This window comes from Acyrthosiphon pisum, chromosome A2 (genome assembly GCF_005508785.2).
Source record: "Acyrthosiphon pisum isolate AL4f chromosome A2, pea_aphid_22Mar2018_4r6ur, whole genome shotgun sequence".
Taxonomy (NCBI): domain Eukaryota; kingdom Metazoa; phylum Arthropoda; class Insecta; order Hemiptera; family Aphididae; genus Acyrthosiphon; species Acyrthosiphon pisum.
Window position 1 is genome coordinate 37,912,888 of NC_042495.1, and position 18,537 is coordinate 37,931,424.

The 18,537-nt window shown below is 34.7% G+C and overlaps 1 protein-coding gene across 5 annotated transcripts in view; it reads right to left on the reverse strand.

Annotated features, from left to right (window-relative positions):
• Positions 1 to 1,970: 1,970 nt before the first annotated feature.
• Positions 1,971 to 18,537, reverse strand: part of LOC100161824 (carboxyl-terminal PDZ ligand of neuronal nitric oxide synthase protein) — a 56,858-nt gene continuing 40,291 nt past the window's right edge. Inside the window, exons 1-7 of one of the 5 annotated variants that reach the window (XM_016801703.2) lie at positions 16,865 to 17,623; positions 16,456 to 16,720; positions 8,633 to 8,805; positions 8,356 to 8,562; positions 7,488 to 7,610; positions 5,796 to 6,834; positions 3,914 to 4,019 (exon numbers count right to left, since the gene is read on the reverse strand). In XM_016801703.2, coding sequence (XP_016657192.1) covers positions 6,076 to 6,834; positions 7,488 to 7,610; positions 8,356 to 8,562; positions 8,633 to 8,805; positions 16,456 to 16,720; positions 16,865 to 17,035 — 1,698 coding nt within the window. In that variant the 5' untranslated portion in view covers positions 17,036 to 17,623 and the 3' untranslated portion in view covers positions 3,914 to 4,019; positions 5,796 to 6,075. Of the gene's footprint in view, positions 4,020 to 5,795; positions 6,835 to 7,031; positions 7,386 to 7,487; positions 7,611 to 8,355; positions 8,563 to 8,632; positions 8,806 to 16,455; positions 16,721 to 16,864; positions 17,624 to 18,537 lie in introns of those variants that run through there. The other 4 variants (XM_008181436.3, XM_003242164.4, XM_029490230.1 and 1 more) reach the window with 4 other exon arrangements.

The window sequence follows — 18,537 nt, forward strand, 5'->3', positions numbered from 1 at the left end:
CACAATATTAACTTTCGAGAAAAAAATCCACTCCCTCGCTAAACCCGAAATACCGATATTTGACAGAGTCTGTTTGTTTTTACGGATAAAATATTATGGTAGACCTTTTATGTGATAATCTCTTAACTTAAAGATCAATAATTTTACGAAATACGTCAACGTTTTGTTATAATAAGTTAAAACAATAAATTATATTCAATATTAACATTTTCAACTATTTCTATACTTGATGAATAAATAATTGTCTGCGTTAGTGCAACTTGTAATTTTAGGTACCTATAGATAATATACGAGTAGACTTAAGTTTTTGTTAATTTTTTATTTTTCAAAATATATATTTTTTGTGATTAATATACAAAATAATCAAGTTGTAGATTCGTTGCTGTTCGTCAAAATTCGTAACGTCAATTTCATTAATTTATAGCAAAAAAAAAAAACAAATTAAAAAATATAATTGTACCCATACGATTACGGTAAATCAATACCAAATGCAAATTAGATACAGATAATATTTAATATCATACGATTCTGTACAAGTGTATACAAAAACGAAGTGAATAAGTCACAATTTCCATAATGCATATATTATACTAGCAAGACCGAATATTGTACAAACAGATAACGACTCCGTAGATACGTGGAAGGAGAGCAAAGAGGATAAATCTCTATGCATACCCAAATAATTTACATAACAAAACCATTAAGTTTTAAATACACTATTTGTTTTAAATGGTTAACAAATTGAATGTACCTATTAATATTTCATTTTATTTCAATAAAAAAAAATCCCTTGCTGATGTACATTTTAATTTACAATATTAACTCGTTATAAAAATTATACATATATATTATTTTTTATTGAACTTAAGCCCGGCGACATGGCCATTAGCTGTTGTAGGGAATTACGAATTGGGATTGGTAAGGTTAGTACGGTAACGTGTATGTGTGGCAAGGTTTTTACTACTACCAACCCGGGCGGTCACCCATCCGGGAACTATTAGAAGCGGGCGTTACTTACTCTCACATTACATTTTGTGGATATTTCTAAGAACTTGCAGATTTTCTCCATAAAAATGACTTGTTTAAAACGTTTGGTACTCTATAGTGGCTATTGGGTGAATAGACTCACTGACATTACTTCGTTATTTTTATTTTTACTACCAAGGAGGAATAGACGAATAGTCTATATTTTTTTTATCAAAATATATACGTGTTCGATTAAGTAACCAAGATCGGAACATGACCGTGGTTAAATTTTACCCCAGGGGTAAAAAAACCCCTTAAAAGCATAGGTACATTATAATAAGTGGGAATAAAAATATACAATCTTTGTATTAACAAAATAAATATGGAAACTTAAAATTCTCAAATTAAGTAGGTAAACTAACAATAAAACTAGTATTCACACAATAACTTTTTTCGTTTTACAATTTTTAATACTTTTAATATAATAAATAAAAGAAGTATTATACTTTTCATAATATGTTTCAAAAAGGTATTGAAATGCCACCACCAGTTCTTGAACTATTAAAGTTCATTTACGCGAGAATATGTACAATTATATTTTGAAAACGTAAATATTGTAGTCTTCTATCATGTTGTACTATATCGGTGAATGGAGGTAACTGAATCAGAAGCAGAAAGGTATTTCTGTAAGTTGGAGAATTCAACGTGGCAACAGTAAAAAACTGCTTCTATATCTATCGATGAAAAACACATTGGCTTCAAGAATAAATGTTGATTGTGTCATAAGTCACTGAGTATCCTGTACTCAAAACACGTATAAAGTAAAATGTTATCTTACATACAAAACCTTTAATACATAAGAGGCAAAATAAAATGTGTTTTTTTTCTTTTTCATAAAAATTCATAAAACATGTTAATGTTATAATAACTAATAAGTAACAAGTAAAATAAAAATTATAAGTAATACAGATAGGTAGGTACCAACAGTATTAAACAGATGAAAATATTATAATAGATATTTATTTTATTTTAGCACATATAACATTTTTCTGTACGTATGTTTAAAACTAATAATTAACTCATGCTTATAGCAAAATCAAGTACATTTTTCATAATATAAAAATCTGAGGCTATCACTAGTATTTTCTAGATACATATAAATTTACATTCAGTATTTTTATTTTTCGGAAGTCGTAGTATATATTTCCTAAATTTCTTCGCAGCCAATAAAAAAAAAATCTTGAGAACGTAAACATTTGCTTGACAACTGTCGATAAGTTTCACGGAAGAAAAATATCTTTTCTGAAAATATTGATACTGTGCTTCGAAGCGTAATATGAATATATATATAAAGGGGGTACTTTATACTTTTCATATACTATATACTGAAGAATTGTTTTGTCTGAACAAAGAAAACTGAAATACTATTCATCTGAACAAATAAAAAATTTCCTGTATGCTATTATTTTACTTTCAAAAATAAAGCTTACATTTTCTTATACTATCACAGCGGGGGATACCCGACGGTAAACACTTATGTTATTATCCGTCCCAACTTATTCCAGTTGCTTTGACAAATGTTTAATGATATATATGGTACATAAGCGAAATTGTATTTTTAATAGCAATGGAATGACAATTGTTCGAAAAAGGAATTTCTCGTGTTTGACAAAAGGTTCGGTGAAAGCAATTTAGATATGTGTGGATGTTTCAAGATATATCATCATATAGGGACGTGGATTATGATGAAAGTGGTCGAAATTCCTATATTAACTGAGTATATAAGTACGGACATACTGAACGGAATCCTTGACCTAATTATTATTTAATGGCTGTTAATTATTTGTTTTGTACTTTTATACGTATATACTAACATTTTAAATTTATAAATGTGGTAATTTGCTTTAAAATAATTCTAGCGTACAGCAAAAAACAAAACGAAAATAATTACATCATCGTTTTAAAACTATAATAAGTAATATCGAAAAAAGTACATTTTTCACAAAAGTATAGACATTTACGAAAAATCAATCTTAGTTTACACATTAATAAATAATTATAACGAAACATAATCATAATAAACGTTTTTAAGCATAATAACTTTTGTTGTTTATTCGTTATTTAATTTAACACGAATATAATACACTTATTTTTTTTAGACACGAGTATAATATTATCAACATATGATGTACAAGTTTAACTTTTAAGCTTGCTGCTCTACAAATGTTTGTTTTCCATTTATTTGAAAACAACAGTAAAGCAACCTGCTCTCCGCGACACTAATTCCAACTACATATTAATTAACGTTGGTTAATTAATATTAATTGTTCGATCGCGTATTGATTAAATTAGAGTAATATATTATTATAAAAATTAAATAGTTAAGAGTAAAAACAATATAAAACATAAAAGAAAAATATTATAATACGTTAAACAGGGTAAAAAATAAATAAAATAGTATTTCACATTATTCATGTACGATTAGCTCAGATAACCACAAGTAGCCTACTACAATACTACATAGTACCTATCATAATATAGTAGTAATCTTCGATAGATTTTTAAAATTATCGTCTGAAATTGAATATTTCCTAGTGGAATGATAGGAATTAAGACCCTTCCATCGGGAAAAATAAATAGGACTAGTGAATGTCATGAGCGGTTTTCTTTTAGGAAAAGAATGTTAAGTTTACTTAAAAAAGTCAAGGGAATTGTCATGTTTTGAACACTAATTGGACATCAAGTTACGGATTCCGAACATAGATGGTCTGCACTTCAGCGCCGCTGTGCAATTGGCTGTCTCGCGTTTAGATGAACAATCGTTAAACATCTAATTCAAATCGAGAGCTCAAATGTCAAAATGTGGTAACTCTCCGGAGTTTTAAGCTGAGGTTGGACCTTCTTTTGGGCTTGTTCTTTTGCAATAGGCTATCAGTGGACTGGTAGTCGTCCAGCGGGTAGTCCACGAACCCGCTCTCAGGTCTGAACAACGGCAGCGCATCCGAGTCGGGTTGCAACTCAAACCATCGGGACAACTTGGAACCGGGACTCAACTGTAAGGTGAAAACAAAAAATAAAACCAAATTTATTAATTCGCTGTAATGTTTAAGTATATGATTTTATATTATGGGAAAATAACTCCGTTTCGAGATTTAAAGCGCAACACGCGGATGTGGCGTACGATTTGTGTATCAGGGCAACTATACTCGGGCTCTCTCGTTGCATGTTACAAAAAGCGTTTTCTAGTATGCAATGTGAGGTATTTAAAAAAAAAAAAATACTAATGGTTTTAAATAAAATTAGGGGTACGCATGTTTTGAAATTTCCGAGTAATTTAATTTCTCTCGACTATAGGTGTACGTATGGAGACCATAAAATTCCAATGGTATGGCTATTTAATGGGACAGTAATAATGGGAAAATAAATAATGTGTCTTTATATACACTTATGGGATGAGTGCTATCTAATTAAATACAATTTTAGCTTTAATTAGGACTAAAATTGTTAAGCTTGGAAATTTGGAATTGATTTTTGTTTAAATAAAACACACACATACACACAACTCTATTTATATTTATGAGCTTACCTCAAGCTAAATAAACACCAACAAATTATAAGGGTAGGTAACTGGAAAGCTGTCAGCCGTTATACAAATACCTATGTAGGTATATGTTATCATTAAAAAATGTTTATAAAAAGTACAATTCAAATTCAGAAAGTAGGCAAGTAATATTATGAATATTTCATATTTTGGGTATTTAAATAAAAAAAATACGACAATACAAATATTAATTTTATTTAAAAAATAATGTACTCTTCATTTTATATTCATAATCATATACATGGTTTAACATAATAACAACAATACAATTCCATTAAGATTAAAACATTAATAAAATAGTCAGTCTGTCGTAGAGTGCGTAATATGATTTTATTTGATAATAGTTCGTATAAACATTGACGACAAATATTATACCAATAATATTATAAAGCCTCGAATACTGTTAATTGATAAACAGAACATTTTTTAAGCTTTTAAACGTCGTGTATTTTGGAAAATATCATATATTATAACTACCAAACTTAGTGTACCGCATTCCAACCGTCATTTTCATTTTCGTACTATATTATGTTTAGACCAAAGTAAATACCGAGCGTTTTTCATAGTAAAATATACCACGACATTAAAATAATATCGATCGACTAGGATTTGTCGATGGACATACGGCCAAAAAAGGTATGGAAATAGACACTGATCAGAACCCAGACGTCCCGAAATTATAATATAGTAGGCATATAGTAAAATAAAATAGTATAATTTCAACATAACATAACTAAAACAAATAATTGATAATTCATTTTTGTATCAAAATGTTTTTTTTTATTTTATGTTTTATTATAAAAATTCAACAGTCACGAATTGGCGGTAGGCATAGCGGGAAATAGTAATGATAATATATTATGATACACAATAAAAACGTAATATCGGTTTCGTCGGAATAATAATAATTATTATAATATTTTAATATGATATCGTCGACGACATTATACAAAACGTTTTCGCGGCCGAATAAATATTGTATTATAATATTTCGTTTAAAGTCTCGCGACCGTCATAATATTATTAATATTATTATTAATCTATTATATATTATATTGTCCCGCGAGAATCGACGCTGCCGATATCCCGTTCACATACAATATATTATTATATTATGTAAACATACATACATACATACATAGTATATACAATATACATACACATTCTGTATATATTATATATATATATATATATATATGTATATATATATATATTTATATGTACATACCCAACTTCCTACGTGATCAATGATAAATGTGAAAACTCATGATATTGCGGAAATCGAGTGTGTAAATCTGACCTATACACAAATATGACGTGTTGTATGGTCGTACATAGGGGTAGATGTGTATGCACTCACACACACGCGCACACACACACACACACACACACACACACACATATATATATATATATATATATATATACATATAATATATAAATTTCGTATTGCACTCGGTGAATGAACGAAAACACATTTACAACGTGCTCGGATTTTCCGGACGGATCTATTTCGTGGTGTGCCGCGCCCAGGTAGTCCTGTGCACTTGGCTCATCAGGTTGCTCTTGTTGGGCACCTTTTCGCTGGTCGACCTCGTTATCGGACCGTTACCGAGCACGGTAGCGGTCTTTTTTCCGGCCGCTCTGCCGGCGCCACCGCCCCCGCCGGTCGACGACGACGACACCTTCAGCAACGACTTTTGCAACTTTCCTGGCGGTGGCGGTGACAGCACCGTCGGTTCCGGCGGTTCCGGGTGATGTGGCGACGGCGGCGAAGGTTCACCGGCGGTCCGGTCGTCCACTACCACCGTAACCTGCCGGTCGTCGGACAGCGGTTTGATGATGCCGTCGTTAGCGGTACCGCAACAGTCGGCACCGGACGTGGACCTGCCGGCCACCGGTGACGCCGAGTACGACGGCTGCGGCGACGGCCGGCAGTTGATGAGCGTCGGCGACGTGGACGACTGCTGCTGGTGAGCGGCTGGGGCGTACAGGTGCGGTTGGTACGCCGCGGATCGCTGTTGTTGGTACGGGCCCACGGCGGCCGCGTTGTTCGCCGCTATCGTGCCGGTTAGCGACTGGAGCCGCTGCAGCAGCTGCGCTTGAAACTGCTGGTCGACCGTCGGCGCGGGTTGACTAAAGTTGAAGTCGAAGTTCATGGGCATGTGGTACGCCGAGGCCCTGTGCCGGGGAGATGGTGGCGGCAATTCCGGCAGGTAGGACGCCGGTGCCGACGATGGCGTCGGCATGTCGCACATCATGGGATGCTGTAGGTACGCACCAATAACAAAAACAAAAATTACGCTTCAGATATTATAATTACGACTTGTGATGCACTTCTGTCTAATAATAACAATAATATAATATAGTCTACGATTAACTAATTTACAACAACAACAATAATAACAATACACTATATTATTATAAATTAATAAAATGCGTTAAGATACATAACTCAACGTACCGGACGTCCAGGATATCCTGGCCAGGTATTTATTATATTTGTCAATTTATCGGAAAAACGGTTATGTACGTCAAACGGTGTGTAGTAGTAATCAGCTGCGTTATAAAAAAACATTGAACCGCGTCAAAAAACAACAACAACAACAACAACAACAAAATATATTCTGTGACGCATTACAGAGAGTTAGCGCGTATTATGTATATTATACTGCAGGTAGGTAAACTACACGATTTACTATAATATTAATATACTGTTAGTCGAAAGACGCGCCGCGTGAATGCACGCGTTCTGTTACATTATACACACCCACACAAATCATACGCACGCGCGTCCAAACGTGTTAGTAGCGTCCAACTGCAAAAACAAATAATTAATAGCGCCGATAACACACGGTTATTTGTATGGGCTAACCGTGGTAGGGACACTGGCACACGTCAATCGTTGTGGCGCACTTACCGGGGGAAGCGAATGGTGTTGCAGTTCACTTCTGATCCTCTCCTGGTCGTGCAGCAACGACACCAACGAGGCGATGTGATCCAGCAGTTCCTTGTTGTGCACCAAGAGCTGGTGTGTCCGCGCCTGTGAAACAAAAACGAACAAAATGTACAAAGGGTCTTTTATTATTATTGTTAGGAGTAGTAGAAGTGGTATTATCATCGTTGAAGCGACGTATGGTCGACCACGTTGGCCGACGTCTAGTCGCGTTAATTATAGCACAGCCGTTCATGCTAATAATGCATTACTATTATTATTACAGCCGAGACGAGACCGCCGCACGGAACTACAAATTAGCGTATTTTCTCAACTTGACTAGAGGCTACACGACTCTATGAGACAAATATTATTATGTTATATATTTATCTAGTTATATATACACTCGATATTATATAATTATATACCTATCGGTTTTATGAATACTTAATGATTTCCACGTTTGCCGTAAAAAAGACGTATCGAGAAATAAAATATTATTATCATTATGGAAATAACAATCACAGCTATAAAATAATATAAATAATATCATGCAAATTACCACTTCTGCAAAAACGACTTTTTTTTTCCTAATGAGTTGTGTTTAGTATTACAATAATATTAGCTTATATTGTCGCGAATGCGGTATTGTTGTTTATAGTATAAAACAGAATGCGTTTCGACTTTGGCATGAGATCAGAAAATTAAGAAATTTAGCAAAATTTATTACGATCGTTTGAAACGAATGCCAAAATATCAACCGTACATTCAACAACTATTTATGGTGTGAAAATATTTGATTTCGTTATATTATGCGGTGGGTGCCCTAATATAAGTGACTGATATCGTGTACCTGAGCCTCCATCCTGGCGGTTGTTTCTGCCGCCAACTGGTCCCTGAGCATGTGAACTTGAGCCACTGCAGCTTGTGTCTGATGCGTTTGCTGGTCCAGTTGCTGGCGCAATAATTGCATTTCGTGTTGTACGCTCAGAGAGGACAACGGGACCCCGTCACCTTTGGATGTTTCAGTCATTGGAGAGCTAAATACTTCACTGCCGTTCTACGAGGAATAAGAGAAAAGAGATAAATTAATAACCAAAACTCGTGCACCGTTAATACCGATGGAGTACCATTGGCGAGGAACGTCTGTGGTTGACTGACGAGGCCGATGGTGGTGGAATGATATCTAGTCGTAAAGGTCGTTGTATGTCGTTGGGTCCTCCGTCCCTTCTAGCTCCGTCCAATGATGAAACAGAATCGTTTCCAACAGATGTTTCCAGTCTACCTTGGTTTTCGAATGTGTCTAAAATTATAAATAACAGTATGATATAATTGTATAATATAAGTGCCTAACGAGAAAATCCGGTTTAAACAAAATTATTTATATAGGTTTATATTATGGAAATAATATTTTTATTAACACGTAATAAGTATTACTTCAATAATACAATTTATTTTTAATTAGGTACTTATTTGATTTTTGTCTTAAGTATAATAAAAACATGTGATTGAAAATTAATTATTTGCCGATTTAAGTCTTGATGACTAGAAGCAGTCAACCAATCTTATAAACCATCGTAATAGTAACTAGCCATAAAAAAATAAAATATCATAGTACCGAGTGCCAATATAATAATAATAATAATACATTTTGTCACAATGGCTGTAAAATTTGTTCAAAAAAAAAAATTATAATAATAATAATAATAACCCAGTCTTCCCCACGATTTGTCGAACGGGGTATAGATATAAGCAGTACATTCGGTCTGCACGGAGTAAATTTAAAACATTGCACAACTGAATTAGGTTTTATGTCACAACGGTGACGTCGAGTCATATGTGCGGGGCAAGGTGCCAATTAGTTTGACGTCAAATAGCCAGGGACTAGAATAGAACAGTTTGCTGCCCACGCACCATACGGATAGGGTGAGGAAGGGTAGAGGAAAGGAAAAATCAGATCGCGTACAACTGGCACGGGGCTAAAGAAAAAGAAAGAATAGTAAAAAGTATAATGTTGTATATACGTTTGTGTACTGAATTTTTTTTTACACCACTGCAGACTGCAGTTGCGCGCTACCATTTCGATGTTATCCGCTCGTTAACCGGCGCGACAGAGGTTTCACGTCGTATTATCGGGTTCACGGCCGACTCGTGATGACATATTAGAAATATAATATCATTGTTCAAACAACGTCTTAACGATAGGAGTTATGACAATGAATGCGACATTATGTAACATTGTAAAAGAGAATTATCGCGACAATAGATTACGGGATTCGTGGAGAAAAAAAACTTTTTCTGATAGCGCGCGTTTACTCGAGTCTTGAAACAATATTAATATAGATACGCTTTTCAATCCAGTCTGGAGGATGTGTGCATTTCTGACGACGTTAATAACATTACGATAACAGCTTATCGACTTTGTAGTTGGAGCTTATCAACCTCGTTACACAATCCGCTTAGTAGAAGTAGTCGTTCCAATATGTTACCGTAAAACCAATTCGAAAACAAATCTACGCGTAAGTCTTGATTAATAAACTGAATAATGCTGTACGCCAATTATACGCCGTTGCGGAACAAAAACTGATGTGAGGCAAAGATCCACCCTTGCCCCTCATACACACAAACACACACCTCCATTTTTTCAAAGAAACTTATATTAATTTAATATGTAAACAAAATATATTATGTGATACTTTAACAATCGAAAATGTACGAAAAAATATTGATGTGATATTATAGTGTTTATACGTTTTAAATGATAATGGCCCTTCACAGATGTTCACTCCTGATCCGTGCCTGTTATAAAGTATTGCAGAGTATGAAACTATAGACGATAATATTACGTCATATTCCATATTATTATAATATTATAGGTTTAATATTGATGTCGTTACAGATAATAATATTATAATATACCGCGATTTTATAAACGCGAATTTAAAAAACCGAACGACCCAAGATTATTATTTCAAAACCTTAAAAATCAGGTGTACGCATATATAGTCTGGAAGAGGGTGAACTATATAGAATATATATATATATCTATTGTTTTACGTGACAAGTCTATCTAACTACTGTGCAAAGGTCGTCAATCTGGCCGGAGGTGTCGACTCGTTATTTTTTGGGTTTTTAATTTCCCCAGTCGACGGAGCCGTTAGTTGACGTTACCCACTTTTTGTTGATGACGTTTTCCGCGTATATGGATGATCTGCGGATAACCCGTTGTACACGGAACTCAGAACAAAAATCATGTTATTTTATGACGCAGAGTTTCAATCAGTTCCGGTCCGGAATGAATACCAGTCACCGCGCCTCAATGACACAACGTGGTAACAATATAACGGCAGCGGTCAAGGCCGTAATTGGTTGGAGGGGTAAAATCCCACCAGTAATGTTTTCTAAAATAGGTTATACGTCACGATGCGGAGTGACTTTATAGTGAGTTGAGTGTAGAGATGGTAAATTTAAGACGGAACCACGAGTAAAAGGGAATCAAGATAATTGAGTGGTTTTTCGATTATTACGCTGTTTTGTAAAAAAGATGTTCTGCGTTGGGTTAATTATCAAAAAATTGGATTTTCGTATTATTTTCTATCTATGAAAAATTAAAAAGTCTGCAGTCAATACCGAAATTAGTAATTTTTTTGTTCCTTATTGAAAAGTACTGATGTATTACTCGACTTATTACTCCCATTAACCCTCACACAGTCCAAATAAACAGCTATATTATTATTAATAAAGACATACATTTATGAACATGCAGTACCTATCGAACTGCTCGGATCGAGGTTATAAACTCATAGATGTTGTCTTATACGTACCTTAGTACCTATCGCTATGGCTACCCCCCCCCCCCCCACCATATAGATTTTACCAAATATCCACCTATGTATTATATATTATTCACAGAACGGTGTCTCACTTAAATAGTAGTACTACAGTGTTAACCACGATGATCAATATAGCAATATGCCAGTATCATATTATACATTTATTTACTTGCTCGTTAATTGATTGTTATAATGCACACAGACATATAGGTTCGAGGCGGTTATCATCTCGATAACGAGCGTAACCGCGGCTACCGTGTATACCCTTTAGATATTATCTATAGCATTGTAGCAGTCCGTAGGTAGCAATGCCGCATACCTAGGTTGTGTAATAATATTGTGTAGTGCTCTTTTGCGACCTAGTAGCGCATAGAAGCAGCATGTGATTATAATAACAATAATATTATTCAAACCGTAATCGCACACACTATGTATACAGGTGATTCACCGAGAAAAACCCTCACTTTATCCTTTGATTATGAATTTATTCAAATTTGAATTTAGTTTTAGAATTTTTCAGTTGAAACCGTTTTATCAAATATTCTGATGTCTATGGCGTTCACGTCGTGTCCTACGTGAATCCGACAAAATATGCGACAGAACAGCATGATAAGAATATATAAATCGTCAAACTGACCGGATTTACGTGAGCATTATATTACGATACGCATTTGTTTTTTTCAAATGAGGACTTTGTTTATTTTGGAATTTATTTATGTGTCTAAATCGAAATTCGGATGACGAGTATCGGAGTATGTATGATATAATTTTTGGGTTATCTTTATCATTATATATTTATATTGTATAAAGGATAATAGTCCGGATGAGCATTATTGGTGAATCATTCTGACGCCATGTGTATAAATGTAAATATATAATATGACGTATAATATTATATGGGAATTATTGCGCCTGGGCCGCCACCGCGTATACCTACATGAAAAGTGTGTGAAAAATCCTGCACGCAGACAGCGGTACACGACATATATTATTATTTATTATTATTATTATTACTATCGTTATTATTATTATAATCATCGTCGTCTCGTACATTATAGATAGTAATAATATAATGTATTATAACAGACGCTGTTGTACACCGTACTCGTGTTTTACCTGGACCGATTGTTTTCGTCGGCCCGGGAACAAAGAGCCACCGGTACGTTGTAATAAATTAGACGGATCCGTCGTGCGCAAAAGTCGCCATTGTGTGTCGTCGTCGTTGTCGTCGGGTCACCCGCGATATTATAACTAGCAGGTTTTGCCCGGTTTTGCAGGAAGCACTTGTTATTATTTTATACGCGGTCGTTGCCGTCGCTGTAGCTGCGCGACTTCCCCCCACCCCCTGCCACCCCAAGAGGGTGTCGCGGTCGCACGATTTATCACTATCATTTTGATATTATTATAGTTGAAAACGGAGAGAGAAGGAAAACGACAACGACAGATCGTCAGTGTTCCATCGGGCCGAGACTCGAGACCACCGAATTCAGCTGCGTGGAAAAGTGAGGGCCCGCCGAGGAGACGCACACGAGACACGGTTGCGGCGACGGAAATGCGCGAGTTTGGCAACCGTCACGAGAATGCGATTCTTTTACCCCGTCGGCCCGTGACAGACGTCAAATTGTATGAAGGGTTTGTGAGTGAATGTGTGTGCATGTCCTCAGGTCCGGCAATTCAGCTGGTGCTAGGCCAAAATACATCCAATTGCACGTGAAAGCTATAATATATACAGTGATATCGTGCATTGTATTTTTTGGTTATTATTTTTTCCGAAATTCCGTGACCAATAACGACCGACGTTTCGCCGATTCACACTCAAAAATAGCCGGTCACTATCGCGGGTGTGTACTGAGGAACTGTGGTGTGCTTGTTCGTATCACTGTCCACAGCCCACTACGGTACAGTACACGAGAGCGATTAATGTCTCCTCGTCATGACCAGTCTAACGGGCCACGAGTTAACGATAATTGCTATTTGTATTTCTCATTTCGATAGCCTACGGTAATTATTTCCAAACAAGGCTGTGAAGTAATTATTTAAATAATTGTTATAAAAACGATTCTCGTCAAGAGCACCGAATTGTGTGTTTGAGCGCGAAACGGTTAAGGACATGTTTGCCAGTTGAAAAACATCAGAATGACGCGTATTTTTTGATTTTTTAAGAAAATACATTAGTTTCTAATTCTACAAAAAAATGTATAGAGATAAAATTTCTCGATAAACGTCATGACGTTGGTACTTTTTTTTATATTTTTTCTGTAATTAATTAATTTATTGATAGTTTCAATACAACCCGAGTACCGACAAATCGTCTGTTGAGAGAAAATAGAAATATGTTCATTATACTAAAACATCAATCTACACTTCAAATATTTGTGTACAAACACAACCATTATGTAAAAAAGATTTTTTTTCAATGAATATTCTAAAATAAATTTTATTTTATAATTCTCATGATGTTATTCATTGTTGATAAATGATAATAATATAATTGCGTTGCCTGTTTGTCCAAATATTTGAAACTATAATACAAACAAGACAATTTTATATTCATAATTCATTCTACTTCACGATCGATAACACACACAAACACACACAGTATCTCTAATTTTTACGCCTTGTAAGTGAAACTTTTCTCTATAAATTAAAAATAAATTATAATGTATTTTAATGAATTCATAAATAACATTAGTACAAACATGTGTTATTTGAGAATTTGTATTGATATATTTTGTGGTTGAAGTGTTGAATTGTGTTATAACATACAATAATATACAATTTAAACTATATCGTAAAATATATTTTGTTACAACTCCCATTATATTAAATACTTAGTTACCGTATTATTACCCGTATGTTAAAATAAAAGAAATTCACCCAATGGCTCGGCTGTAAAGATTAAGAGAGATGAAATATGAGACGTAAAATATTTTTGACGATTTGATCGCTTGCACATCTTGATATTAAATTGTATTTTTATAAATTCTTACACGTTTGATATTTAATTAGTTAGAAACCGGAGGTAGTATATAAGTATATAACATTACATTTTATCTACATTTATAATTTTTTTTCTCTTTAATCATGACTAAATAAATTACAATCTGTACGGATAGATACAATAATAAAAAAAGAAAATACATATTATGGCTTTTTTGTTGGTACGATGATATTACCGATTCAAAACTAATTAGTTAGGTATTTTTTTTTCTTCAAACCTTGTTAAAAGAAAGTATATATTTCTAGCATGTTTCTACATTATGTTTTTAGCGAAATTCTACCACTGAGCGAATTATATAGAGTATCTAATACTTAAAATTAATTAATATTCGTATAAGTCGGTGACGTAGTCAGGGAGATCTAAGCAGACCCCCCCCCCCCCCCAATTCACTGTGTTTATTTTAGCCTATATTATAACAATATATTAAAAACAATTATATTATTACAAAAACCCATAAACCCCTCCCCCTTCAACCACAAAATTCCTGGATATTCCTCTTTCGATCAGTGTAAATTGTTTGTAAATAAAACATCTATTCATTCATTATAGTGAGGTTTACTTTTGGTTTCAATATATTTATATAAGTAAATGTATAATATTTCAAAAGGGGATGTTGAGAGTGGAGCCTCCTACTCGTTTTAGTACCAACAATATTGAAGATCCTACGAACAATGGCCCAATATACGCCACAGATTAATACAATAAATAAATTTAATGGATGTATTATAATAATTTTTTTTTTTAAAATGGATACAGATGAACTGATGAAAGTAAATCTACTCATCAGTAGCACCTCTAAAATGATTTAGTCATATTAATATTATAATTATAATTATTGTTTCCTTTTGATAATTATTATTAGATTGTTACATTTAGAGCTTTAACCTTCTCAAAAGATTAGTCGGAATTGATGAATACGATAAATTTTTAAAAGTAGAATAGTTCTCATGAAGGTGAAGTAGTCTATTCGCTATACTTCATTGTATAATATCTTTTATTACCTACCCTTAGTTTATTCATGCTGACGTCTGACATTATTCTGGGATCGTTATGGTCATTAAGCATTAAACGCTATGAAACCAAATACAAACGTATATCGCTACTCGTATATTCTATGTTTTTGTAAATAATTCATGTATAATACACTTTAACTTTTAGAAAAATCAAAAACATAAAATCACTCAAGTTATAAGTATAACAATAGTTACTAATATTATAAATATAATAGGTATATAATACGTTCAGCGATAAAAACTAACGGTACCGTGCTACAAACAGAATCATTCTATGTATAACTTATTCTCTTGATACGAGCACTCGTACATAATGTATTATCATTAATCAACCGGTAAAGGCATAGGTAGATACTAGGACACTAGGTAGTACCATTAAGCACATCTGCTAGAATGAATTTTGATCAGAAATAAACAGAATTTTGTATTTATAGACATTTTTCAACCCATTCAAGTTAATCCATATTAATATTTAAAACTGTGTATAATTTATATTGTATAAAATTCGGGTGTTCCAATCGTTGTGTATAAATAAATGTACACAGCAGACGGCGTTGAATAAATATTGGAGAGGAAAAGACGAAGCGAAACAAAGATGAAGATAAAGAGAACCTATGCTGGAATTGTTTAGGCAATAAATTAACGTATTTCAAGCGCATAGGTCACGTTAAAAATATGTTAAAGGGTAACCAATATGCATTGCCAAGACGTGTTTGCGGCACACAGCAACATACTTGGTATACGTACATTGTATGGGCGGCTAGGTGCAGATAAGTAGCTCGATTTACAATTGTTTTAAACAGTATCGTTAAAAACGATTCCCTTGTAAAGCCGGCCATTCGTTTAAAAACGAATAACGAACGAACGAGAAAAAAAGTAGAAACAGACCCGGTAAAATACATTTGGATGTGGTCCCAAAACGGAGATCCGGACGTCTAAATTTAACGTGGTGACAATAACAGTTTTCTTGCAAAACGCCGAAAAACCCGTCTCTGTGCAGTTTTTCCACCGTATCGTAACAATTTGTGCTTTTATGTTATTATTATTTATTTTTATTTTTATCGTAATACGTCTAAAATAATGTATTATTCGCAATGATCGCTTACCTCGTTTAGACACGGAACCGTCGTCCGCCTCGTCGTCTTCGTCGCCCGAATCGTCTCCTCGGGGATCGTCGTCGTCGTCGCAGTCGTCGTCGTCGTCATCATCGTCGTCGCGACGTCTGAACGACGTCCCGTCCTCGTCGTCCCTGTCGCCGCCGTCTTCGGACGGGTTCACTCTGTGGCACACTTCGAACGCTTGGCCTACCGTCCGCACCACTCGCATCGCTTGGCTCTGAAACACGTACAAGCACGGCGTATAATGCATTTTCTAAAAAAACCGACAAGTAAAACAAAACCCACCAAAAAAAAAAAAATGTAACGAAACCGATAATTGTAACGACGGTATAATAAACTGAATCGTGACGTGGAGGATGGTGGGGGGGAATTAAGGGAATGCCGTGGTCGTCGTTACCTGCAGTTCTTCGTCCAGTTCGAATTCATCAGCCCTGTTCAGCACCACCCGAGGCTTGCCCCGTGGCACTACCTCGGGTTCCCGAAACGACAGTTTCTTCCTGGGCACTTGCCGCGGATGGTCCGAGTTCGGCGGCGACGGCGCGTTTACGGTTTTCCTCATGATAACCATGTACGCGCGACGGGCGAGACTTTTTCCGCGCAACACGAAGTTATGATATTATTATTATTATTATGGTGCCCGCGCGAGGACGACCGAAAAAACCTAATCACGCGGATACGCGCGCGCGAGTGATGTTATTATAATTTTTTAATTCTCGCCGTGGTATTCGTGTTGCGAGCGCGCGTGTGCGTGTTACGCGTTCGAACGTGTACGTTGGTCGGCCGTCGCGTCCCGACGCTATCTGACGACCGGGGGGCCCCAGACGGACTCCTCCCCCGCCCGATCCGTCCACCGACGCGAGATCCCGCGCGTCAGATCCCTGGCGCTGTGCCTAATTACGTTCCGGCGCGCGGCGTGCCTGTTTGTCAATGTCCACATTATACTATAAAATTATAGTAGTATGCATTATGTATACTCCACAAACAGATAACGCGTAGAGTATTATATTATTTTGACTTTACACGGCTAACTGTGTGTGTGGATGTGTACTTAGGGTCGCACACGAGTACAATGTCGATAATACAGTTCGAGAAGAACTATTGAAATGAGGATTCTGAGACCAGAGTACTTGTGTTTTTTTCTCTAGAATTTCTAATTTGTGGCAAAAATACTTTTTACTTTAATATTATAATTAATATGATTTGTAAAAAAAAAATTGTTCCTAATATTTTACACTCGATCTTAAGAAGTTATATCTTCGAAGATTAATTTATAAGCATTATTATTTATTGGTTATTAATTTATTATATAAATTAATAAAGAATACCAAGTTATCTTATAATATGTGTTGTTTTTTTAATAAATATAATTAATACATTTTGTTTCTATAAACTATAAAATATCAAACATTAAAAAGAAAACTGATGATATTCAACCAGATATCTAAAAATTATATTAAAATACGCTTTACAAGACTGAAGTGTGTGGGTGTTGTTATAAATTATAATATAATATATTAATTAATAGTTAATTAGACGTTATACCGAGTGTGAGACCCAGAAGGCTTTATTTAATTGATTCGAGTTCATTAAATTTCACTGCAAACGATAACAAGCATTGATGAGGTATGGTAATTTTCCATATCGTTTCGGCGATTCTCGGCAAATTGTATCTCACGGATTGAATACCAGGAACAGCCAGGAAACAGGAAAATATGAAAAGTTGTGAATTCACTGGACCCACTGTCCACTACGCCTGCGTAATTTAAATGTACCAAGAATATACCTCTATACTTTATAATAATAATAATATGAATACATAATGAATAGCTCAATTTATCGTCCGCAAAACTTTACATAATTTATTCTATTATTACAACAACATAGCGACAATTATATCTGAATGGAACCAAAGAAACGATGAAAAATTAAATTACATAATACATTTTTATGCTCCTACCTATATTGTTTGGTTTTCTTATGAATATGCTTGTTTAGTATATTTGAATGAATTATAATTTACGTACGATCTAAATTTAGTAAAAACACATAATATATTATTCGAAACACAAT